At 42.9% G+C, this 25,105-nt stretch overlaps 1 protein-coding gene across 2 annotated transcripts in view; it reads right to left on the reverse strand.

Annotated features, from left to right (window-relative positions):
- The window catches only part of RNF13 (ring finger protein 13), a 96,491-nt gene that overhangs the window by 12,995 nt on the left and 58,391 nt on the right, over positions 1–25,105 (reverse strand). For both annotated transcript variants that reach the window (XM_077290770.1, XM_077290771.1), the window contains exons 5-7: positions 2,876–2,963; positions 1,770–1,860; positions 1,266–1,371 (exon numbers count right to left, since the gene is read on the reverse strand). In XM_077290770.1, the coding sequence (XP_077146885.1) occupies positions 1,266–1,371; positions 1,770–1,860; positions 2,876–2,963 (285 nt within the window). The remainder of the gene's footprint in view (positions 1–1,265; positions 1,372–1,769; positions 1,861–2,875; positions 2,964–25,105) is intronic.

Consider the following 25,105-nt stretch of genomic DNA (forward strand, 5'->3'; position numbering starts at 1 on the left):
CCAACTATAAGGTTATAAACATTTTCTAATCTGAAATGGTTGTTTGTGTGGTTTTTTTTTAGATGGAGTTTGTCTCATAAGATTTCCCTTGTGCGGTATCAAGTTTATTTTATTTAGTAACCATTTCCAATATCTGTTCTCTTTCCATAAGTTCCTACTTTATATATATATATCCATAAACTAAGCAATGTGTATGTAATACCGTACATACATTTTTGAAAAATCTGTAGATTTTGTACATGGCAGTGCATTATTCCTGTTTGGGGGCTTCTTGGTGTGTATTGTATACCATTCACAATTTACATATAGATGTCAACGCAGTTCATGATCTAATTTATTTATAAAGTAAGAAAAAAAATAATAATGAACATGTTAATTCCTAGGTAAAAATGACTGGCTATTCATATGTTCAGGCTTTTGAGAGTCTTAACAGGTTCAGGTTTCCAGAAATGTCAAGCGAGAAGACAATTCTTCAAGTATTTTTCCACTTGAAAGTCCCTGAATACTTAAAAAGCAAGTCAATGGGAAATCTAGAAAGACTCATGGAAGACCTGGGTGCCTTTTGGAGCCCTAAAGAAAATGCTTGCATTGTACACACTGCTTAGTAGGCATAAAAAAAAACAAACAAAAAAACCCCTCAAGCTTAAAAGAATCCCCTCACCCCCAAAATAAAACAGCTTACAAAAATGTCCCGAAAAGGGTTTGGATATAATGTGGAAGATAGGTGTGATGAGAGTTCCACACCCCAATGTAGCTTTATTGCGAGTTTTTGGTTTGAACTGATCCCTTTTTTTTTTATTAAACGTAGGAAGAGGAAGAAGACCACCATGGAGTCTGGTGACTTGGCAGAACAGATGAGAACACACTATGCAAATCAAATAAAGATGGTTTACACAGTGATGACATTCGTAATGCAGAACAACAGAAAAAATGAATATATTGAGAGCCAATAAAATATAATAATATAATAGTGGGATAGATGAAAGAGCATTAGAATTTTTTTTTTCTTTACAAAATGATTTATATATTTTAAACCTTGATGACTTCAGAAGCGGATACCGATGGAAAACTTCATTCTTTTTACCTGCCTGGAAAAACAGTCAAATGCACGTAACCTTAAAATAACATTTTGGTGTGGCTTGCTGCATCAGGACATTTCACAAAATGAAGCATACGTATGGAGGATGAATATTTATAAGCTGTAATACAGAACTGTACAGTAGCCTTCTTGAACAATAAAAAGCAATAATAATCGTTCTACATACCATAAAAATGACAATTAGCACCAAACAAATCCCAACAATGATTAGAAATGGTATCAGGTAGTACTCCAGAGGCAGGTTTCCATCAGGCTTCAGCTCAATGTATGCACTATGCAAAATAAAAGTCAGTAAAACAAAGCATGAATAAGATTAGGAGCACAATAGACTGAATTTATTCGGAGTATGAATTGTGAGGACATTGGGCTGAGGTCACACTAGGGGTAGGAGTTACAGGAAAAGCATGGGTCTCTTATGATGGACAATGGAGGCTCGGATACTAGTGTGAGCCTGGGCTTACAAATATGCACTATGCATTCACTTTCTTCTGGAGTACATCTCCTTATCTAATACTACAGCCACAAAGTGCTTTTTGGATAGAGATAAACATTTTAAAACTAAAAAAAACTAAAGAAAAAAAAAAACACACACACCGTAATTGGAGCTAAATTGTAGAAAATAGGTTTCCGCTACCAACTGGATTCCACCAAAGTACTAGATCAGCCTTACCCTTTATCCCAAGTGAATTGTTCTTGCATGATCTTTGCAGACTCCTCTCCAATAAAGACTGATGGAATGTCAATTTTCTTGAGAATGTCAACTGAAACGGAAAAAAAATTCCATGTATTTTTATAGCACAAGTTTTCTCATTGTGGAGTGTGACATACCGGGCTCTGGCATGCCAAGGTAAGGAGGCTTATTTGCTGCGCAATGCTCCATTAAAAAATTTCAGATGCAAATTGCCTCTTCAGAGAGGAAGACAACTTGAACTCTATAGCGCCACCTGTTGGAAGTAGCAATCCTACAAGTCACTATTGACCCTTTACCCAGCCTTGAAATGTGACAAAAGCCAAATCAGAATCTCAATTTGCAGGTACGGTGTTTCGGGGTATAGCCCCTTGTCAGTGCAAACTATGACAACCAATTTGGATAGGCGAAGGGCTCTAGGCTGAAGTCTAAGGGGTAAGTGTTCTCCTTGTGAAGAGTGACATCCTGACTAAGACATGCCAAGGTGAGGAGGCTAATTCACGTGCAATGCTCTGCTGGGAAATTTAATATGCAAATTGCCTCTCACCTAGCCAAACCAATTTGTCATACTTTGCACTGACGAGGGGCAATACCCTCGAAACACCATGTCAGCAAACTGAGATTCTGATTTGGTGAGTTTAAATTAGGAACATGATTGATCCTCCCAAAAAGGTTTAGAAAATTGATGTGTACAAGTCTGCCCCCTAGTGGTAGAAAACAAAAACTTTTTAAGTAGCTACATGAAACTGTCAATATGGTCTAGTAAAAAAAAAAAAAAAAAAAGAGGACTTGAAATAAAAGATTGTTGCCAGTCCAGGCGAGTGTCCTGGTTTATTCTACCTTCACTGAACACCCTTAATAAACTGCAAACAAAAGATATGGCCCCACTATATGAAGAGACCTGCAACATACAAGAGCCCCCTGTCGAGATCATGGGTAGGTTATCAAAACGTGTCTGCAGAAAAGACCTGCCCAATGTCACTTCCACATTTGCATCACTCCATTTTGGCTTTACTTTGCAGGAATGCATTAACAAGAACAATGCCTGAAAGCGACCTGCACTGTGAGAGGATAGCCTGCATACATACCATCATTGGACCCCATGCTGATAAGGTCATCAGAATCCACATTGTAAACAATTGCAGCCTTGTATCCGGCCTTCTGTGCATTCAACACCTAGGAAAAAGCACAGCCCATTACCTTCCACTTCTCACATCTGCAGAAGTGAAAATAAGTTTACTAGGATGTACATTGGGTATTGTCACACAATTTTCAGTTGTTTTTTTTAATGAAATATTAGTTCTCCTCCAAATAAAAATCAAATGCAATTTCAAACTCACAAGCAAATAAATGACAACCTTACGCAAATATAAATACTGAAAACCAAAAGAGAGAACGCCAAATCTATGGTCAGAGAAGAAAATGTGGGACTTAATATAAATAAAACACCTTTATTAAACAACTACCTGAAGAGCCCGGCCTTGCCCGGACATAATAACTACCTGTGGTTAGTTATAACAAATTATAATGATTATATTGCACATAAAAACATTTCACTAGTGATGAACGAGTATACCCGTTGCTCGGGGGTCCTGCAAGAATTTATGACTGCTCAGAGATTTAGTTTTCGCTGCCTCAGCTGAATGATTTACAGCTGACAGACAGCTTGAATACATGTGGGGATTCCCTAGCAACCAGGCAACCCCCACATGTACTCAGGCTGGCTAGCAGCCGTAAGTCATGCAGCCAGCATCAACAAAAACTGTCTCCGAGCAGTTACAAATACTCAGAGACCACCCGAGCAACGAATATACTCGCTCATCACTACATTTCACATCATATACTCAACACTACAGATTTGCAACACAAATTAACTAAATGATTACCCAAGTATTGATAGTATTTTATTTTCAACTCATTCAGGAGCCTTTTGATAAACAACATTTTTTGTTTTTCCTTCAGGTCCAAAGATGAACAGATTTTTGGCAGTTCAAACTCTTGAACAGGCCACCTAAGGTTGACCATGAGAAAAGCATGGATATTGCAAATCGATCCCTACTACTTTCAAGGACTGCCCCTGAGCCTTGTTAATGGACATTGCAAATGCCAGACGAACTGGAAACTGGAGGCTTTTAAAATCAAAAGGTAAATCAGATGGAATGAGTGGAATTCTTGGAATGAAAATGTCCTCCTTTGGCACATCCTGTCAAAATGGTTGCTTCAATTACATGAGTAACCAGGTTCTTAATCAAGAGTCTTGTTCCATTACACAGCTTTGGTAGATCTAAATTTCTCAACAGCAGAATAGGTGCTCCAGGTTTTAGAAAGAGTTTATGCGGGCTGTGTATCTAATCCTATCCTGTGTGATACTGTCTGCTGAGCTGTATATCTAATGCTATCCTGTGTGATACTGTCTGCTGAGCTGTGTATCTAATCCTATCCTGCGTGATACTGTCTGCTGAGCTGTGTATCTAATCCTATCCTGTGTGATACTGTCTGCTGAGCTGTGTATGTAATCCAATCCTGTGTGATACTGTCTGTTGAGTGGGCGGGGCCATGTGGCATGGGCGTGGATTGATACAAACACATACATTCAGCTTTATATATAGATGGGTGGCAATGAATGATGCTACAGGTGGATCCCACTAAATTAGAATACCAAAAAGTTCATTTCAGTTCTTCAATACAAGAAGTGAAACTCATTATATAGAGTTATTACAAACAGTAATCTATTTCAAGTGTTTCTTTTAATGTTGAGGATTATGGCTTACAGCCAATGAAGCCCAAAAAAGTCATTATCTCAGTAAATTAGAATACTTTATAACACCAGTTGAAAAATTATTTTAAAATCTGAAATGTTGACCTAATGAAATGTGTATTCAGTAAATGCACACAATAATTGGTTGGGGCTCTTTTGCATCAATTCGGCATGGCATGGAGGCGATCAGCCTGTGGCACTGCTGAGGTGTTATGGAAGCCCAGGTTGCTTTGATAGCAGCCTTTAGATTGCATTGTTGGGTCTGGTGCCTCTCATCTTCCTCTTGACCAGACCTGGGCAAGATGCGGCCGCCCGCATCTGGCCCGCTTGATGATTTTAAACGGTCCGCCAGCTAGCTGTCACTTCTGACAGCCGCCCCCAGCACCATTCGGCCAGCCGCCAGACGCTTCTGAGGAGGACCGCTGGAGTGAAGGCCCCGAGCTCATCCGCATCGGCCCTGTACGTCACGTGCAATGTGAGCAGCAGAGCCGGGTTGATCACCGGTTTATCGGTGGCGGCGGCCATCTTCCCGAGGCCGAGCGTGCGCAGCTGGAGTGCTCTGCTTCACGGGGCTTCAGGAAAATGGCCGCGGGAGGTCGCACGTGCGCAGATGGAGATCGCGGCGGCCATTTTCCTGAAGCCAAGTTTGCAGATTTAGATCTCGGCTTCAGGAAAATGGCCGCCGTGATCTCCATCCGCGCACGCGCGGCCTCCCGCGGCCATTTTCCTGAAGCCCCGTGAAGCAGAGCACTCCATCTGCGCACGCGCGGCCTCGGGAAGATGGCCGCCGCCACAGATATTCAACCCGGCTCTGCTGCTCACATTGCATTCCGGGCCGCTGCGTCACCTCACTTGTGGAAGGGACACTGCGCACGCCATACCGCACCACTGCTGCAACCCCCCATGGACACCAGGCCGTGGCGTCGCCCACCTAAGCAGGAAGGGACCCTGCTCAGGTGCACGCCACACCGCATCACCCCACCTCTGCCGACACCATGCCTCCTGTGACCCTGCTCTGCCACCGGCAGCCCTCAGGTAAGATACTGTAAATTCGACAATAAGACGGACCCCCATCTTATAAAAAATCTTTTTTTTTGCAATTTTCACCCCAAATTTGGTGTGCGCCTTATAGTCCGTGCGTCTTATAGTCCGAAAAATACGGTAATTATATTAGTCCGGCCCTCTAAAACCATCCCAATTTCTCATGCGGCCCCATGGCAAAATTAATTGCCCACCCCTGCCCTTGACAAAACCCCATAGATTCTCTGTGGGGTTAAGGTCAGGCTAGTTTGCTAGCCAATCAATCAATCAATCACAGTGACACGGTTGTTTTTAAACCAGGTATTGGTACCTTTGGCAGTGTGTACAGGTGCCAAGTCCTGCTTGAGAATGAAATTTCCATCTCCAAAAAGCTTGTCGGCAGAGGGAAGCATGAAGTGCTCTAAAATTTCCTGGTAGATGGCTGCGCTGACTTTCGTCTTGATTAAACACAGAGGATCTACACCAGCAGATGACATGGCTCCCCAAACCATCACTGATTGTGGAAACTTCACACTAGACATCAAGCAGCTTGGATTGTGGCCTCTCCACTCTTCCTCCAGATTCTGAGACCTTGATTTCCAAATGAAATGCAAAATTAAATTTCATCTGAAAACATCACATTGGTCTACAGAGCAACAGTCCAGTTCTTTTTCTCCTTGGCCCAGGTAAGATGCTTCTGACATTTTCTATTGGTCATGAGTGGCTTGGCACAAAGAATGTGACACTTGTAGCCCATGACCTGGATATGTTTGTGTGTGGTGGCTCTTGAAACAATGACTCCAGCAGCAGTCCACTCCTTGAGAATCTCCCCCAAATATTTGAATGTCCTTTTCTTAATCCTTTCAAGGCTGCAGGTATCTTGGTTGCTTGTGCACCTTTTTCTAGCACACTTTTTCCTGCCACTCAACTGTCCATTAATATCAGCAATCTGAACAGCCAGCTTCTTTAGCAATGACCTTTTGTGGCTTACCCTCCCTGTGGAGTTTGTCAATGGCTGCATTCTGGATATCTTTCATTGTTCTGACCATCCATAATGTAATAAATCGGGTATTCATGCTGCATGAACCAGAATATGTTACCAACGAGAATATGTAAAAGTACATAACCAGAGGACTATTAAATGCATTAAAACAGATGATACAAGGGTCTTGGTTATGAAGAAAATTTTGAATGGGCTTTTGAATGGGCAATACAGGGACAGTTAGATAAATGTGTTGAGATGGTAGGCCAGTCTGAAGAAATAAATACAACAACCACTGATGCATGTCAATTGAAAAGCTCCTAACAGGAATGTGCCCCACAATGGACATGAGGAGTAACAGGGAAACTCCACTAATAAGCGGATCCTACAAAAAACTACGGAGTATAAATACCCATGAGGTCAAAAATAAATAAAATATAACAAGTTTTATTAAATATCAACATATCACATAAAACATACATGTAATAGACAAAGTGCACGTGTAGTGCATGTATGGCGGACAAACAACACTGCAAATAACACCTGGGGCACAGACAAGGCAAAAAATAATGGCTACTATGGGCAAATTCATTTACACATGAAGCATAATTGTAACCATAAAGTGCATAGTGCTCCCTGGAGACCTGCATGTGCTAGGTCCCTCCATATGTATTATTACTCAATCGCCCATACTAAGTAGAAGTATCAGTAAAAAATACTGCCAGTCTTACCCGAATATAATTGGTGTCAGTGTGAGTCCGGCGGCCCCGACGCGCGTTTCGCGTAGGCTTCCTCGGGGGGACGTGAAGTCTGAAGAAATGCATTTATTAGGGCTTAAAACTGTAGGCATTGGGGATTAATCTAATTATCCTGGGTTTTGCATTCCGGAGAATTGGCGCAGCATGCGAGAAGTCTTGGAGACGGCAGTGGGAGGTTCTGATTATTGAGAATGTTATCCTTCGGTCTAGCAGAACGGAGGGCACAGGTAGGGTGGTAGACAGATGAGGGAGGAGATGCAGGGTGGTGCTTAACTGTGAAGCGCTTTGTAGGTGAGAGTGATAAGTTTATATTGAATGGAGCTATGACTGGCACAAGGTAGAGGCATTGGTGGAACGATTGGTGAGGATTATAATTCTGGCTGCAGCATTCAAGACAGATTGGAGAGTTTGGTCAGAGGAAGACCAATTAATAGAGTGTTACAATAGTCCAGACGAGAATGAATAAGAGCAACAGTTCAGAGTTTTTGCAGTCGAAAGTAAGAAAAGGTTGAATTATAGAAATGTTTTTGAGGTGTAGATAAGAGCGAGCCAATGATCGGATGTGGGGGTGAATGAAAGCTCTGAATCAATTATGACCCCAAGACAGTGGGCTTGTTGCTGGGGAGGAATGGTAGAACCACACACGGAGATGGCAATGTCGGGCATAGGTAGGTTAGTAGAGGGAGGAAACACAAGGAGTTCAGTTTTTGAAAGGTTCAGTTTCAAATAGAGGAAGCACATGATGATGGAGACAGCTGTAAGACAATCACTGGTGTTTTGAAATAATGCAAGTGTGATGCCAGGAGTAGAGGTGTATAATTGGGTGTCATCAGCAGAGATGGTACTGGAAACCAAATCTATAGATTGTTTGTCCAATAGGGGCAGTATACAAGGAGAGGAGGAAGGGGTCTAGGACTGATTCTTGAGGAACCCCAACAGTAAGAGGAAGATGAGAGGAGGAGCAGCCAGCAAAACATACAGTGAAGGATCGGTCAGAGAGGTAGGAGGAGAACCAGGAGAGAACGGTGTCCTCGAGTCCTCCACCAATAGAGAAAAAAAACAAAGGAGTGAAATCAAATTTACAAAAACAGAAAATAGATTTTTTTTTAAAAAAAATACATCATATAGCAAAAATATAGTAAATAGGATTACATAATTAGGGGCACATGATCTCTACCAGACATATCTGTTGTATCATACATTATTAGAATTGTATTATTGAAAAATATGACAAGTCAGGTCTTCTTCCCTGGGGTCTGTACCTGCTTTTTAGTTTTCTGCGCCCCTAATTATATAATCATATTTACTATATTTTTTCTATATTGTGCATTATATTTTGAAATAAAAATCTATTTTATATTTTTATGAATCTCTGATTTCACTCCTTAGTTTTTTCTCTATTGGTGAAGATGTGGTTATATACGAAGGGATCAATATATTATTTTATGAGGAATTTAATGGTTCTTTGGTGTCCTTGAGGCCGATGGAGTGGAGCATAGTGAGGAGGAGCTGATGATCTACAGTGTTGAAAGCTGCAGAGAGATCCAGGAGAATCAGCAGGGAGTAGTGACCATTAGATTTAGCTGTTAGTAGATTATGAGACTTTAGCGAGGGCAGTTTCAGTAGAGTGTAATTAGTGGAAACCGGATTGAAGAGGGTCAAGAAGAAAACAGAGACGGGAGTGGACAAAGAGTTCCAGGAGTTTAGAGATGAAGGGAAGATTAGAGACAGGTCTATAGTTAGCAGCACAGTTTTGGTTGAGGGATGTTTTTTTTAAAGTAACGGATGTATGATGGCATGTTTAAATGAGGAGGACAAGATATCAGAATAGAGAGGTTGGGCAAGTGGTGACAGCAGGGGAAAGGGACTGGAAGAGATAAAGGGAATAGGGTCACTGGTGCAAGGAGCCTGATCACTTCTTCTTCCTTGACTGGTTCAAAAACAGAAAGTGAGCTACAGTAGATGCAGTGGGGAAGGGAAGACAGTGCATGGTATGAGGGGATGGGCCAGATTGTCAGAACGGAGATCCATGGTTGCGGCCTGCATTCTTGGATTGGGTGTTTCACTCTCCACAAGGAGAAACCTTACCCCTTAGACTTCAGTCCAGAGCCTCTCACCTAGCCAAATCAGTTCTCATGCTTCACACTGACGAGGGCCAACAACCCGAAACACTGTCTGTGAATTGAGATACTAATTTGGCTCTTATCTGAAGTCATATTGCAAGACTCGTTAAAGGGTTGATTGCAACTTGTAGAATCGCCACTTCCAATAGGTGGCGCTATAGAGTTCAAGTCCTCTTTTTCTCTGAAGAGGCAATTTGCATATGGATTGCGTAGGGAATGAAAAGTGTCAAAGAGACGTTTAGGATTACTGGATAGTGAGGGGATGAGGGTGTTGAAGTATGTTTGTTTGGAGAGAGTAATGGATGAAATCTTCGGGCAGATTGGATTTTCTCCACAGATGTTTGTTGAAATAGAACACTATATAATAATTGAGTTTTACTTTTTGCATTGAAGAACTGAAAAATTAACACTTTGATATTCTAAATTTTGTGAGAAGCACCTGTACATGCTACAGAGGGCGCTCACTTGTATACGAAAAAAGTACAGTACAGACCAAAAGTTTGGACACACCTTCTCATTTAAAGATTTTTCTGTATTTTCGTGACTATGAAAATTGTACATTCACACTGAAGGCATCAAAACTATGATTTAACACATGTGGAATTATATACCGTATATACTCGAGTATAAGCCGAGATTTTCAGCCCATTTTTTTGGGCTGAAAGTCCCCCTCTCGGCTTATACTCGAGTCATACCCGGGCGTCGGCAGGTGAGGGGGGGCGGGGGCTGTGTAATTATACTTAACTGCTCCCGGCGCGGTCCCTGGATGTCCCTGCTTCTTCCAGCGCTGCATCTTCTTCCTGTACTGAGCGGTCACATGGTCCCGCTCATTACAGAAATGAATATGCGGCTCCACCTCCCATAGAGGTGGAGACGCATATTCATTAATGTATGAGCGGTAACGGTGACCGCTCAATACAGGAAGAAGATGCAGCGCCGGGGAAGAAGCAGGGACACAGCGCCAGGAGCAGGTAAGTATACGGGGAGGGGGAGAGCAGCGCGATATTTACCCCTCCTCGTTCCAGTGCGGCTCTGTCTTCATCGTCCTCTGGCAGTGACGCTCAGGTCAGAGGGTGCGGTGACGTAGTCAGTGCGCGCTCTCTGTTGAACGTCAGTGTCGAAGACGGAGCCGCACGAGGAGCAGGTAAAAGTGCCGGGGTCCTGAGCGACGGAGAGGTGAGTATGTGATTTTTTTTTTTTTATGGCAGCAAAAGCAAATGGGGCATGTGTCTGTGCGGAGCATCTGTATGGGGCCATAACACTTGTGCAGCACTATATGGGGCAAGTGGCTGTGCGGAGCATCTGTATGGGGCCATAACGCTTGTGCAACACTATAAGGGGAAAGTGGCTGTACGGAGCATCTGTATGGGGCCATAACACTTGTGCAGCACTATATGGGGCAAGTGGCTGTGCGGAGCATCTGTATGGGGCCAAAACACTTGTGCAGCACTATATGGGGTAAGTGGCTGTACGGAGCATCTGTATGGGGCCATAACACTTGTGCAGCACTATAAGGGGCAAGTGGCTGTGCGGAGCATCTGTATGGGGCCATAACACTTGTGCAGCACTGTAAGGGGCAAGTAGCTGTGCGGAGCATCTGTATGGGGCCATAACACTTGTGCAGCACTATATGGGGCAAGTGGCTGTGCGGAGCATCTGTATGGGGCCATAACGCTTGTGCAGCACTATAAGGGGCAAGTGGCTGTATGGAGCATCTGTATGGGGCCATAACGCTTGTGCAGCACTATAAGGGGCAAGTGGCTGTATGGAGCATCTGTATGGGGCCATAACACTTGTGCAGCACTATATGGGGCAAGTGGCTGTGCGGAGCATCTGTATGGGGCCATAACGCTTGTGCAGCACTATAAGGGGCAAGTGGCTGTATGGAGCATCTGTATGGGGCCATAACGCTTGTGCAGCACTATAAGGGGCAAGTGGCTGTATGGAGCATCTGTATGGGGCCATAACGCTTGTGCAGCACTATATGGGGCAAATATCTCTATGGAGCATCTTATGGGGCCCTTATTATCCTTTATGCAGGATTATATGGGGCATATTTTAATATGGAGCATCTAATGGGGCCCATCAAACTTTATGGAGCATTATATGGGGCTCCTGATTCAATATGGATATTCAAAAACACTTAACCTACTGATGTCTCAATTCATTTTACTTTTATTGGTATATATTTTTACTTTTGAAATTTACCGGTAGCTGCTGCATTTTCCACCCTAGGCTTATACTAGAGTCAATAAGTTTTCCCAGTTTTTTGTGGCAAAATTAGGGGGGTCGGCTTATACTCGGGTCGGCTTATACTCGAGTATATACGGTACTTAACAAAAAAGTGTGAAACAACTCAAAATATGTCTTATATTCTAGGTTCTTCAAAGTAGCCACCTTTTGCTTTGATGACTGCTTTGCACATTCTTGGTATTCTCTTGATGAGCTTCAAGAGGTAGTCACCGGAAATGGTTTTCACTTTACAGGTGTGCCCTATCAGGTTTAATAAGTGGGATTTCTTGCCTTATAAATGGGGTTGGGACCATCAGTTGTGTTGTGCAGAAGTCTGGATACACAGCTGATAGTCCTACTGAATAGACTGTTAAATGTTTTTTTCTTGCCATAATACAAATTCTAAGAAAAACGAGTGGCCTTCATTACTTTAAGAAATGAAGGTCAGTCAGTCCGAAAAACCATAAAGCGCTACAAAAACTGGCTCACATGAGGACCGCCCCAGGAAAGGAAGACCAAGAGTCACCTCTGCTTCTGAGGAGAAGTTTATCCGAGTCACCAGCCTCAGAAGTCACAGGTTAACAGCAGCTCAGATTAGAGACCAGGTCAATGCCACACAGAGTTCTAGCAGCAGACATCTCTACAACAACTGTTAAAATAGCTGCTAGGAAACCACTGCTAAGGATAGGCAACAAGCAGAAGAGACTTGTTTGGGCTAAAGCACAAAAGGAATGGACATTAGACCAGTGGAAATCTGTGCTTTGGCCTGATGAGTCCAAATTTGAGATCTTTGGTTCCAACCACCGTGTCTTTGTGTGACGCAGAAAAGGTGAACGGATGGACTCTACATGCCTGGTTCCCACCGTGAAGCATGGAGGAGGTGGTGTGATGGTGCTTTGCTGGTGACACTGTAGGGGATTTATTCAAAATTGAAGGCATACTGAACCAGCATGGCTACCACAGCATCTTGCAGCGGCATGCTATTCCATCCGGTTTGCATTTAGTTGGACCATCATTTATTTTTCAACAGGACAATTACCCCAAACACACCTCCAGGCTGTGTAAGGGATATTTGATCAAGGAGGAAAGTGATGGGGTGCTACGCCAGATGACCTGGCCTCCGCAGTCACCAGACCTAAACCCAATCGAGATGGTTTGGGGTGAGCTGAACCGCAGAGTGAAGGCAAAAGGGCCAAGAAGTACTAAGCATCTCTGGGAACTCCTTCAAGATTGTTGGAAGACCATTCCCGGTGACTACCTCTTGAAGCTCATCAAGAGAATGCCAAGAGTGTGCAAAGCAGTCATCAAAGCAAAAGGTGGATACTGAAGAACCTAGAATATAAGACGTATTTTCAGTTGTTTCACACTTTTTTGTTAAGTATATAATTCCACATGTGTTAATTCATAGTTTTGATGCCTTCAGTGTGAATTTACAATTTTCATAGTCATGAAAATACAGAAAATCTTTAACCCCTTCCCGACCCATGACGCCTATGTGGCGTCATGGAATGATCGCATCCCTGCAGATCGGGTGAATGGGTTAATTCCTATTTTACCCGATCTGCAGGGAGAGGGGGAGTTGTACTTCAGCCTAGGGGGGGTGGCTTTGCCCCCACGTGGCTACGATCGCTCTGATTGGCTGTTGCACTTTCAACAGCCAATCAGAGCAATTTGCAATATTTCAGCTATGAAAATGGTGAAATATTGCAATCCAGCCATGGCCGATGCTGCAGTAGCATCTGCCATGGCTGGAAATCATGTTCTGCCCCCCCCCACCGCCCCCAATCTCCTCCCCAGTCCTCCGTTCTGTCCGGTACCCCCCTCCGTCCCCCTGTTCGCTCCCCCGTGCTCCTGTCCGCTCCCCCCGTCCTCCGATCCCCCCCCCTGTGCTCCGATCCACCCCCCACCACCCCCTCATACTTACCGATCCTCCCGAAGTCGGTCCGTCTTCTCCCTGGGCGCCGCCATCTTCCAAGATGGCGGGCGCATGCTCAGTGCGCCCGCCGAATCTGCCAGCTGGCAGATTCGTTACAAGTACATTTTGATCGCTGTGGTAGGTTCTACCACAGTGATCAAAATAAAAAAAATAATAAATAAACCCCGCCTTTATCACCCCCATATGTAGGGACAATAATAAAATAAAGAAAATATTTTTTTTTCTTATTCCACTAGGGTTAGGGTTAGAACTAGGGTTAGAACTAGGGGTAGGGTTAGAACTAGGGGTAGGGTTAGGGGTAGGGTTAGGGTTACGGGTAGGGTTAGGGTTATGGCATGTGCACACAGAGCGGATCGGCCGCGGATCGGCAGCGGATCGGCAGCGGATTGGCCGCTGCGAATTCGAAGCAGTTTTCCATCAGGTTTACAGTACCATGTACACCTAAGGAAAACCAAATCCGCTGTGCCCATGGTGCGGAAAATTCCGTGCAGAAACGCTGCATTGTATTTTCCGCAGCATGTCAATTCTTTGTGCGGATTCCGCAGCGTTTTACACCTGTTCCTCAATAGGAATCCGCAGGTGAAATCCGCACAAAAAAACACTTGAAATCTGCTGTAAATCCGCAGGCAAAACGCAGTGCCTTTTACCTGCAGATTTTTCAAAAATCGTGCGGAAAAATCTCACACGAATCCGCAACGTGGGCACATAGCCTTAGGGTTAGGGTTGGAATTAGGGCTAGGGTTTGAAATAGGGTTAAGATTAGGCTTGTGGTTAGGGTTACGGATAGGGTTAGGGGTGTGTTGGGGTTACAGTTGTGGTTAGGGTTGGGATTAGGGTTACGGTTGGGATTAGGGTTAGGATTAGGGTTACGGTTGTGTTGCGGTTAGGGTTGTGGTTAGGGGTGTGTTGGGGTTAGGGTTGTGATTAGGGTTATGGCTACAGTTGGGATTAGGATTAGGGGTGTGTTGGGGTTAGTGTTGAAGTTAGAATTGAGGGGTTTCCACTGTTTAGGCACATCAGGGGTCTCCAAACGCAACATGGCGCCACCATTGATTCCAGCCAATCTTGCGTTCAAAAAGTCAAATGGTGCTCCCGCCCTTCCAAGCCCCGAAGTGCGCCCAAACAGTGGTTTACCCCCACATTTGGGGTACCAGCGTACTCAGGACAAACTGGGCAACAACTGTTGGGGTCCAATTTCTCCTATTACCCTTGCAAAAATAAAAAATTACTTGCTAAAACATAATTTTTGAGGAAAGAACAATTATTTTTTATTTTCACGGCTCTGCGTTGTAAACTTCTGTGAAGCACTTGGGGGTTGAACGTGCTCACCACACATCTAGATAAGTTCCTTAGGGGGTCTAGTTTCCAAAATGGGGTCACTTGTGGGGGGTTTCTACTGTTTAGGCATATCAGGGGCTCTGCAAACGTAACATGATGCCCGCAGACCATTCCATCAAAGTCTGCATTCCAAAACGTCACTACTTCCCTTCCGAGCCCCGGCATGTGCCCAAACAGTGGTTTACCCCCACATATGGGGTATCAGCGTACTCAGGAGAAACTGGACAACAACTTTTGGGGTCCAATTTCTCCTGTTACTCTTGCAAAAATAAAAAATTCTGGGCTAAAAAAATATTTTTGAGGAAAGGAAACACATTTATTATTTTCACGGCTCTGCGTTATAAACTTCTGTGAAGCACTTGGGGGTTCAAAGTGCTCACCACACATCTAGATTAGTTCCTTGGGAGGTCTAGTTTCCAAAATGGGGTCACTTGTGCGGGAGCTCCAATGTTTAGGCACACAGGGGCTCTCCAAACGCGACATGGTGTCCGCTAATGATTGGAGCTAATTTTCCATTCAAAAAGCCAAATGGCGTGCCTTCCCTTCCGAGCCCTGCCGTGCGCCCAAACAGTGGCTTACCCCCACATATGGGGTATCATCGTACTCAGGACAAACTGGACAACAACATTTGGGGTCCAATTTCTCCTATTACCCTTGGGAAAATAAAAAATTCTGGGCTAAAAATCATTTTTGAGGAAAGAAAAATTATTTTTTTATTTTCACGGCTCTGCATTATAAACTTCTGTGAAGCACCTGGGGGTTATAAGTGCTCACTATGCATCTAGATAAGTTCCTTGGGGGGTCTAGTTTCCAAAATGGGGTCACTTGTAGGGGAGCTCCAATGTTCAGGCACACAGGGGCTCTCCAAACGCGACATGGTGTCCGCTAACGATTGGAGCTAATTTTCCATTCAAAAAGTCAAATGGCACGCCTCCCCTTCCGAGCCTTGCCGTGCACTCAAACAGTGGTTTACCCCCACATGTGAGGTATTGGTGTACTCAGGAGAAATTGCCTAACAAAATTTAGGATCCATTTTATCCTGTTGCCCATGTGAAAATGAAAAAATTGAGGCTAAAATAATTTTTTTTGTGAAAAAAAAGTACTTTTTCATTTTTGCGGATCAATTTGTAAAGCAGCTGGGGGTTTAAAGTGCTCACTATGCCTCTAGATGAGTTCCTTGGGGGGTCTAGTTTCCAAAATGGGGTCACTTGTGGAGGAGCTCCAATGTTTAGGCACACAGGGGCTTTCCAAACGCGACATGGTGTCCGCTAAAGATTGGAGCCAATTTTTCATTCAAAAAGTCAAATGGCGCTCCTTCCCTTCCGAGCCCTGCCGTGCGCCCAAACAGTGGTTTACCCCCACATATGAGGTATCAGCGTACTCAGGACAGTAGCCGGTAACAACATGACTAGATATAAGATATATATGTACCGTATTCATGATCTACTAATGTAACAAGTAATATTTAAAGAGCCCAAATGTACTGGCTGGAGTCATATGAGGGGTTAATAGTAGCATATCCTGAATGACATGCTCATGTCTATAAAATAACATGAAAGGGAGTGGAGCACTCAATATATTAGAACATCATAAGAATAGTTCACATTGTCCAATATTAGCATATATATAAATCATAAATGTAACCTATCTCCACATTATCATACATGAATCATAAATGTGGCCGACCTCAAGAGGGTATCACCGGAGTGAAGCTGTTGATCCAAGGACTGTAAATAAATTCACCTTGTTTTGCAGCATATCCTTTGGAGTGAAGCGTTTCATCACTACTACTGGTATCCCCTCTGGAGTGCAATTTATGATTTTTCTACTGATTTTAAGCAGCAGCCTCAAAATCTCCAGGCCGACAACGCGTTTCGAGGTAATCATACCTCTTCATACCTCCACTATGATTGTGGTTGGTCCTGGTGAAGAGGGATTACTTCAAACGCGTTGACAGATAAAACCGCATCTGGTCTTATCGTATATTGGATCCTCGGCAGCGCGGGTTAACATCCACTGTTATCTCCTAGTTTGAACCCTATCTTTTTCATAAATGATGGCGTTCGGGAAAAATCAACGGGGAGCCACCACTGACACCAATGCATGTGATGTCAAAACACAAACTATCGTCAATACATTAATTGCAAAATTATATTTGCATGTTCCCTTACCAGAACAGAGTGCATGGGATAACTTATTTTGCACACTAGACAGCACAAAGCTTTGGAGGAGAGTCCACTTTCATTAGTTGCAGCTTTGTAACTACTGTTTTTGCTTCACATATTCAAACCCAGCAGGTTCATGTACTGATGCAAATAGGGAGCAATATCCACAGAAAACCCAACATATAACAAGAATTTTTTTTTTTTTAAAGTAGCTCTTTGCTTTATTGGTTCTGTGAAAACAGTCTCTTGTCTACTTTTCCTGGCTACACACCGCAGTCCAATGTTGTCACTATCAATAAAGAGATATTATTGCATAAAAATAGCTTGGAGTTCTATCCATAAATCTTAGAAATGGTTAAACTGTTCCAGGATGGTGTTTAAATAGGAGTTTGTGGAGAAAGGCCTGCATTCCTCAGATTCCATGGCCAGCCCCATGGACACAGTCCCACCTTAAGACAGCCCACCCAAAGAACTTGTAAAACAACATTACCGCACAAAAAATAAGTCAGGAGCTGCACACATGCATGTCTTACATGCAAAGTAATATTGTTCTATGAGCAACAGGAAAGGTCTGTACGCTAACAAAAGTAATGCTGCTTCCACTACAGAAAAGCTCGGCAGCACAAATCTACACTATACAGTGGTTATAAAAAGTCTTCACTCCCCTATCAAAATTACAGGTTTTGTCATGTAATAAAATCATATTACGTAACTTTTCATAACTTGCTAAACCTTTAATGTCACCTATAATATGTACAATTCAATTGAAAAACAAAAAACAAAATTGGGAGAAAAATAATGAACTGAAATAATATGGTTACATAAATACGCACATTCTTAAATTAAAAGTACCCTTTGAATTTATGATCGCAGTCAGTCTTTTTGGGTAGCAGTCTATCAGCACGGCACATCAAGAATTGGCAATCTTTGCCCCCTCTTCCTAGCAGTAATGCTGCATATGAGACATATAGACCGAGAGAGCAGACTGTCTTTACATGTCTCACACTAGTAACTCCCCTTTCAGGTAAAATAAGATCTGGAGACAGATTCTCAGGGAGATCTAGATCCAGCCAATAGATCTTAACAGCTTATTTGTATATTGAGAAAAACATTCATTTCTCTGGAATAAGTATACATACATATATATATATTACATATACACACACACATGAAATCCATGGTGCTGTGCACGTCACTATCAAAATATGGCGACGCACAATTGACCAAAAAACCCTTTTAGTGTGTGACAGCAGCCAAATGTAAAACACTGATATGAATCTGGTATTGCTGTATTAGCACGGACACAAAGGATAAACTAGTCTTCTCACATATACTGCAGGAAGAACGGCGTAAAAAAAATAAGTCAAGTCAATTCTTCACCTGCGGTTGATTTGTTCATTCTGTCTCCCAAAGTTCGTAGCAAGGCATGGCTCACATTTATCCTGCACTCTACGATGAGCGCCTACACCGGGGTTTACGAGTAAATCTCTGAAATACGGGCTTCAGACCGAACCCCGGCGGAAGATTTCCTATAATGAGGCAGATGGAGGCAGAGTGGATGCCGTCTGGCCTTTGGTGTGTCAGTGTTCATCTTTTTAGGTGTACATAATAGCGCAGTTGGCCACAGTATTGTGCACTACTGAAAAGGAGGACACTGCTGAATAGTGGCCAGACGGAGTTCAGAGTAACTCTGTTGCCTCATTATAGTGAATGGATCCTTCCATGGTTTCATCTGAATCATGTAATTTGGAGATTTAGATGGAAACCCCAAAAGTGATCAGTGCAGAGAGCCGGATAAAAGTGATCCCAAATGTTATGCAAGATGTTGCCAACAAAAGCTTCAATTCAATCAACAACAAAAAAAATCTCTCGCTCAGGTCCATCATCTGTTAACTGAAATAAAGGCGGTTTCCACATTACTGGTAGTACAAAGGCTCTGGAAAAGTGAAATGACTCGCTCACCTCCTCAATAAGAAATTCAGCAAATTCTGCACTCCTAAATATCTCCCTCACTTCTGAGCCCCAGTCTGCCTAAACCACATTTAGCATCCATAGGTTTGGCATTTCTGTAGCGATGAGAGCCTGCCTAATTTACGGGTGCGTATCCCCAGCTTCGGGGTCACTTGAGGGGGTATTCAGTGCTTCTAGGACTTTGGGGCTCTGTATATTGAGTCCGGAAACTATTCTAGGAAAATCTGTGCTCCAAGAGGCAAATGGTGGTCCCTCCCGAGTCTTGCCGTGTGGCTAAACAGTCCTGTACAGCTACATACTGAGTATTTCTACATTCAGACATTGATGGACAAATTTTGGTGCAATTTTTATCCACTTCCCTGTGTCAAAATGTAAAATCTGGAGCCAAAACAAAATTTTGTTGGTAAAAGTGTAATGATTTTTTCTTCACTGCCCGAAGTTCTAAAATTCTGTGACAAACCTGTGGTGTCAATATGATCACTGCAGCTGAATTCATTGAGAGGCGTAGTTTGTAAAATGGGGTCACTTATGGGGGGGAAGAGGGCATATCAGGGGCTCTATCAGTGTGACATGGTACCCTCAAATCAGTCCAAGAAAATCTGAACTCGAATATGGTGCTCCTTCCCTTCTGAGTTTTGCACTGTGCCTCAAAAGTAGTTTTCAACCACATATGGTATATGGGTATAATCGGGAGAAATTGCACAACGAATTTTGGGGTCCATTTTCTCCTGCTATTCTTGTGAAAGTCAAAAAATTTGGGGCTAAAATTTCACAGATCAACGAAGCAAAATTCTGCGAAGCACCTATGGTTTCAAGGTGCTCACCACACGTCTAGATAAATTCCTTGCGGGAGTCTACTTTACAAAACGGAGTAACTTGTGGGGGGGTTTCCCACAGATTAGACATATCAGGGGCTCTCCAAACATGACATGACACCAGCAGACCATTACATAAGACTCGGAGTTCGAAAGCGTCACTCCATCCTATCTGAACCCTGCCATATGCCCAAACAGTAGTTTTCCCCCACATATAGGGTATCTGCATACTCAGGAGAAATTGCACAACAGATTTTGGGGGTCCATTTGCTCCTGTTACCCTTGTGAAAAAAAATAGAGCTAAAAACATTTGTGAGATTTTTTATTTTTTTTATTTTTACGGCTCAAAGTTATAAACTTCTATGAACTATGAAACACCTGGGGGTTCAAAGTGTTCACCACACGTAAGGATACATTCCTTGACGGGTTTTAGTTTCCAAAATGGGGTCACTTGTTGGGTAATTTACATTGTTTAGGCACATCAGTAACTCTCGAAACGTGAAATGGCATCCACTAACTATTCCAGCAAATTTTGCATTAAAAAAGTCAAATGGAGCTCCTTCCCCTTCTCGGCCCAGCTGTGCAGCCAAACAGCAGTTTTGCCCTCGCATATGGCGTGTTGGCATGATCATGAGAAATTGCACAACAAATTTTGGGGTCCATTTTCTCCTGTTGCCTTTCCATTAATTCCTGTGAAGCACCTTAAGGTTCAATTAACTTCTTGAATGTGTGAGCATCTTGAGGGGCGCAGTTTTTAGAATAGTGTCACTTTTGGGTATTTTCTGTCATATAGACCCCTTAAAGTCCTTTTTAATTTATTTAGTGACCACATCACATTTGGTTTGGTAAATTTTGTTGTAAAAATGAGAAATCGCTGGTCAACTTTGAACTTATGTTTCAAATATTGTGCAGATGTAAAATAGTTAAATAACATTTCCCTCATGTCTATTTTGTGTGACATAACTCTCCGGTTTAAGGGCATAAGAATTAAAACTTTGAAAATTGTGAAATTTTCAAGATTGGTTGCCAAATTTCTGATATTCTCAGAAAAAAACGTAAGCTGTATCAAACAAATTTTACCACTATCATGAAGAACAATAGGTCACGAAAAAAAAACAAAACAACAAATCTCAGAATCACCGGGATCCATTGAAGTGTTCGAGAGTTGTCAAAGTGACAGTGGTCAGATTTTAAAAAATGAGGCCCGGTCATTAACCTATAAAGTGACTCGGTCCTTAAGGGGTTAATTTTCCTTCTCAAAAAGATCAGTTTTTCAATAGAAAAGTGGATATAGATTATGGGCGACATTAACCCCTTCATGACCTTGGGATTTTTTCGTTTTTCCGTGTTCGTTTTTCACTCCCCTCCTTCCCAGAGCCATAACTTTTTATTTTTCCGTCAATTTGGCCATGTGAGGGCTTATTTTTTGCGGGACGAGTTGTACTTTTGAACGACGTCATTGGTTTTACCATGTCGTGTACTAGAAAACGGGAAAAAAATTCCAAGTGCGGTGAAATTGCAAAAAAAGTGCAATCCCACACTTGTTTTTTGCTTGGCTTTTTTGCTATGTTTACTAAATGCTAAAACTAACCTGCCATTATGATTCTCCAGGTCACTACGAGTTCATAGACACCTAACATGACTAGGTTATTTTTTACCTAAGTGGTGAAAAAAAATTCCAAACTTTGCTAAAAAAAAAAAAAAAACATTTGCGCCATTTTCCGATACTCGTAGCGTCTCCATTTTTCCTGATCTGGGGTCGGTTGACAGCTTATTTTTTGCGTGCCGAGCTGGCGTTTTTAATGATTCCAATTCGGTGCAGATATGTTCTTTTGATAGCCCGTTATTGCATTTTAATGCAATGTCGCGGCGACCAAAAAAACGTAATTCTGGCGTTTTGATTTTTTTTCTCGTTACGCCGTTTAGCGATCAGGTTAATGTTTTTTTTTTATTGATAGATCGGGCGATTCTGAACGTGGCGATACCAAATATGTGTAGGTTTGATTTTTTTTATTGATTTATTTTGATTGGGGCGAAAGGGGGGTGATTTAAACTTTTATATTTTTTTTATTTTTTTCACATTTTTTTAACTTTTGCCTTGCTTCAATAGCCTCCATGGGAGGCTAGAAGCAGGCACAGCACGATCGGCTCTGCTACATAGCAGCGATCTGCTGTTCGCTGCTATGTAGCAGAAAATCGGCTGCCGGGGATCTGTAACCATAGAGGTCTCAAGGACCTCTATGGTTACAATGGAGAAGCATCGCCGACCTCCGACGATGCGCTCATATCCGGCCACCCGGCCGGATGCGGTAGTTAAATGCCGCTGTCTGCGTTTGAAAGCGGCATTTAACTAGTTAATAGCGGCGGGTGAATCGCGATTTCACCCGCCGCTATTGCGGGCACATGTCAGCTGTTCAAAACAGCTGACATGTCCCAGCTTTGATGTGGGCTCACCGCGGAGCCCTGCATCAAAGCAGGGGAGCTGACGTCAGACGTACTATCCCGTCCGAGGTCAGTAAGGGGTTAAAGATGCAAAAAGTGCTGAAATTATTCTTCTTGATAGATTTTTTTACATTGTTAAAACCTGGCATTTTAACAGGGGTGTGCAGACTTGTTACATCCTGTTTATCTGAAGAAGGCTTCTAAAAAACCCATACATGTACCCGTTTGTATCTATAGAACGTATATTAAGGGCTATGCTGACTTTATTGGAGGTGTCCACCTTTGAGGCAGACATGTATATATAATTCATTTTTAACTTAAAATGCATGTATTGGGGCTAAAAAATCATTTTTGCAATTGGGTTTTATTAAAAATGTTGCATTACCCGGTCTGCTGCTGGCTGCAGAGTGATATAACTGACAGTCAGTCAATCTGCTATAATAGCTTAATGGGAAGTTTTCATTTTGTCCCTCTTTTTCGGAGATCCTTACAGCACATTTATGAAAACCTGACCATAGAATGTGCAGGGAAACAGAGGCTGTAAAAGACAAAATGGGGAAAAACTTTTAGCAAAACTTAATTAAAAATGATTTTTAGCCCTAAATACATGCATTTAAGTAAAGGGAGAAAAAGAAAAAAGGTGGACAACCCATTTAAATCTAGTCCAATAAAATCTGATTAAGTATTCTCAGCTGCCATACATACAGACATCTAAGAAAGGGGGTCCTAAAGTTGGAATGGCTTCCCATAACTGTGCCTGGCGATGCCCCTACCCCTGCTTATAAGGGCCCATTTCCCTACCCCCTAGTTTGCATACAATATAGTTGATCTGGAGAAGAGGCTTTTTTGGGATTCAACACCCAGTAGTATGATAGAATGCAGCAGCAGTAAAACTCTGTAGTGGCTCCTGATTTTCAGATATCTCACCTAACACCAATAAGATAAATACAGGAATAAGTACAATACTTGGTGCTGCTTAAAAAAAAACAACAGCATATAAATAGCATAAAACCTGCAGGGGTATAGCGATCGCTCAAGTGACCATAGAAACAGACGACCGGTGGCATTACACATTCTGTCCCTGTGCAACCCACTCAGATCCCTAGAATAGTATCACTTCCCAGAAAGAGCAATGGCAGCACCAAGCCAGGCCTGATAAAACAGCACATTGGGTGTAGACTGCTCCCTGCAATGTAAATGCAAGATGTCACGAACATTGTCAGGTGTGATGCAAGACAACTCCAAGGAGAAAACCTGCTAATATCTCCGGAGGCCGAAGTGCTGATGTAAGATCCCAGTGGGAGAGAAAAGTTCCAATGCAACTGAAAGAGAAAACCTACAAAGATGAACTGGAATATACAGGGGATTCTCACTAAATTAGAATATCATCAAAATGTTAATTTATTTCACTTCTTAAATACAAAGAGTGAAACTCATTAAGTAGAGTCATTAAAGAGTGATCTATTTCAAGTGATTATTTCTGTTAAAGGGAACTTGTCACCCCCAAAATCGAAGATGAGCTAAGCCCACCAGCCACCGATGTATCCTGAAAGATGAGAAAAAAAAAGGTTAGATTATACTCACCCAGGGGCGGTCCCGATCTGGTTCCGGTCCGATGGGCGTCGCGGTCCGGGGCCTCCCATCTTCTTACGATGACGTCCTCTTCTTGTATTCATGCTGCGGCTCCGGCGCAGGCGTACTTTGTCTGACCTGTTGAAGGCAGAGCAAAGTACTGCAGTGCGCAGGTGCCGGGAAAGGTCAGAGAGGCCCAGCGCCTGCGCACTGAAGTACTTTACTCTGCCCTCAACAGGGCAAATCAGTACGCCTGCATCAGAGCCGCAGCGTGAAGACAAGAAGAGGACGTCATCGTAAGAAGATGGGAGGCCCCGGACCGCGATGCCCATTGGACCGGACCGCCCCCCCAGGTGAGTATAATCTAACCTCTGTCAGGATATATCGGGGGCTTATCTACAGCATTACAGAATGCTGTAGATAAGCCCCTGATGCTGGTGGGCTTAGCTCATCTTCGATTTTGGGGGGGGTGACAGGTTCCCTTTAATGTTGATGATTATGTCTTACAGCCAATGAAAACCCCAAAGTCATTATCTCAGTAAATTAGAATACTTTATAACACCAGCTTGAGAAATAATTTTAAAATTTGAAATGTTGGCCTACTGAAATGTATGTTCAGTTAATGAACTCAGTACTTGTTCGGGGCTCCTTTTGCATCAATTACTGCATCAATGTGGCGTGGCATGGAGGCGATCAGCCTGTGGCACTGCTGGGGTGTTATGGGAGCCCAGGTGGCTTTGATAGACCCCCCACAGGCCGTCCCAGAGCACAGGCAAATCATTAACTCAAAACTGAAAATAAAGATTAAAGAACAACCACAAGACGGATTTCATCAACCAAAGTGTCATTAATCAGTATAACGGTGCCGACCTGACACTGTGTGTAGGTTACTGAGCACAATCCTACTGACAGGTTCCCTTTAAGGCCATTCCAAATAGGGTCTCCGTGATGTGGGAAGACAGCTTATTGCGTTTTTTATTCTACCAAAAGTATGTTAATTAAACACGATTTTCATGCACTATTGCTGTTTATTTATTGCAGAGTAGTATTTTCCGGCGTATAAGACGACTGGGCGTATAAGACGACCCCCCAACTTTACCAGTTAAAATATAAAATCTTCTTAAAAGTCGGGGGTCTTCTTATACACCCTATGTCGTCTTATAGGGCCGGTGAATATGTGCCTTTTGGGGGGGGGGGGGGAGTGAT

The sequence above is a fragment of the Ranitomeya variabilis genome, chromosome 2, assembly GCF_051348905.1.
Source record: "Ranitomeya variabilis isolate aRanVar5 chromosome 2, aRanVar5.hap1, whole genome shotgun sequence".
In the NCBI taxonomy this organism is placed as follows: Eukaryota; Metazoa; Chordata; class Amphibia; order Anura; family Dendrobatidae; genus Ranitomeya; species Ranitomeya variabilis.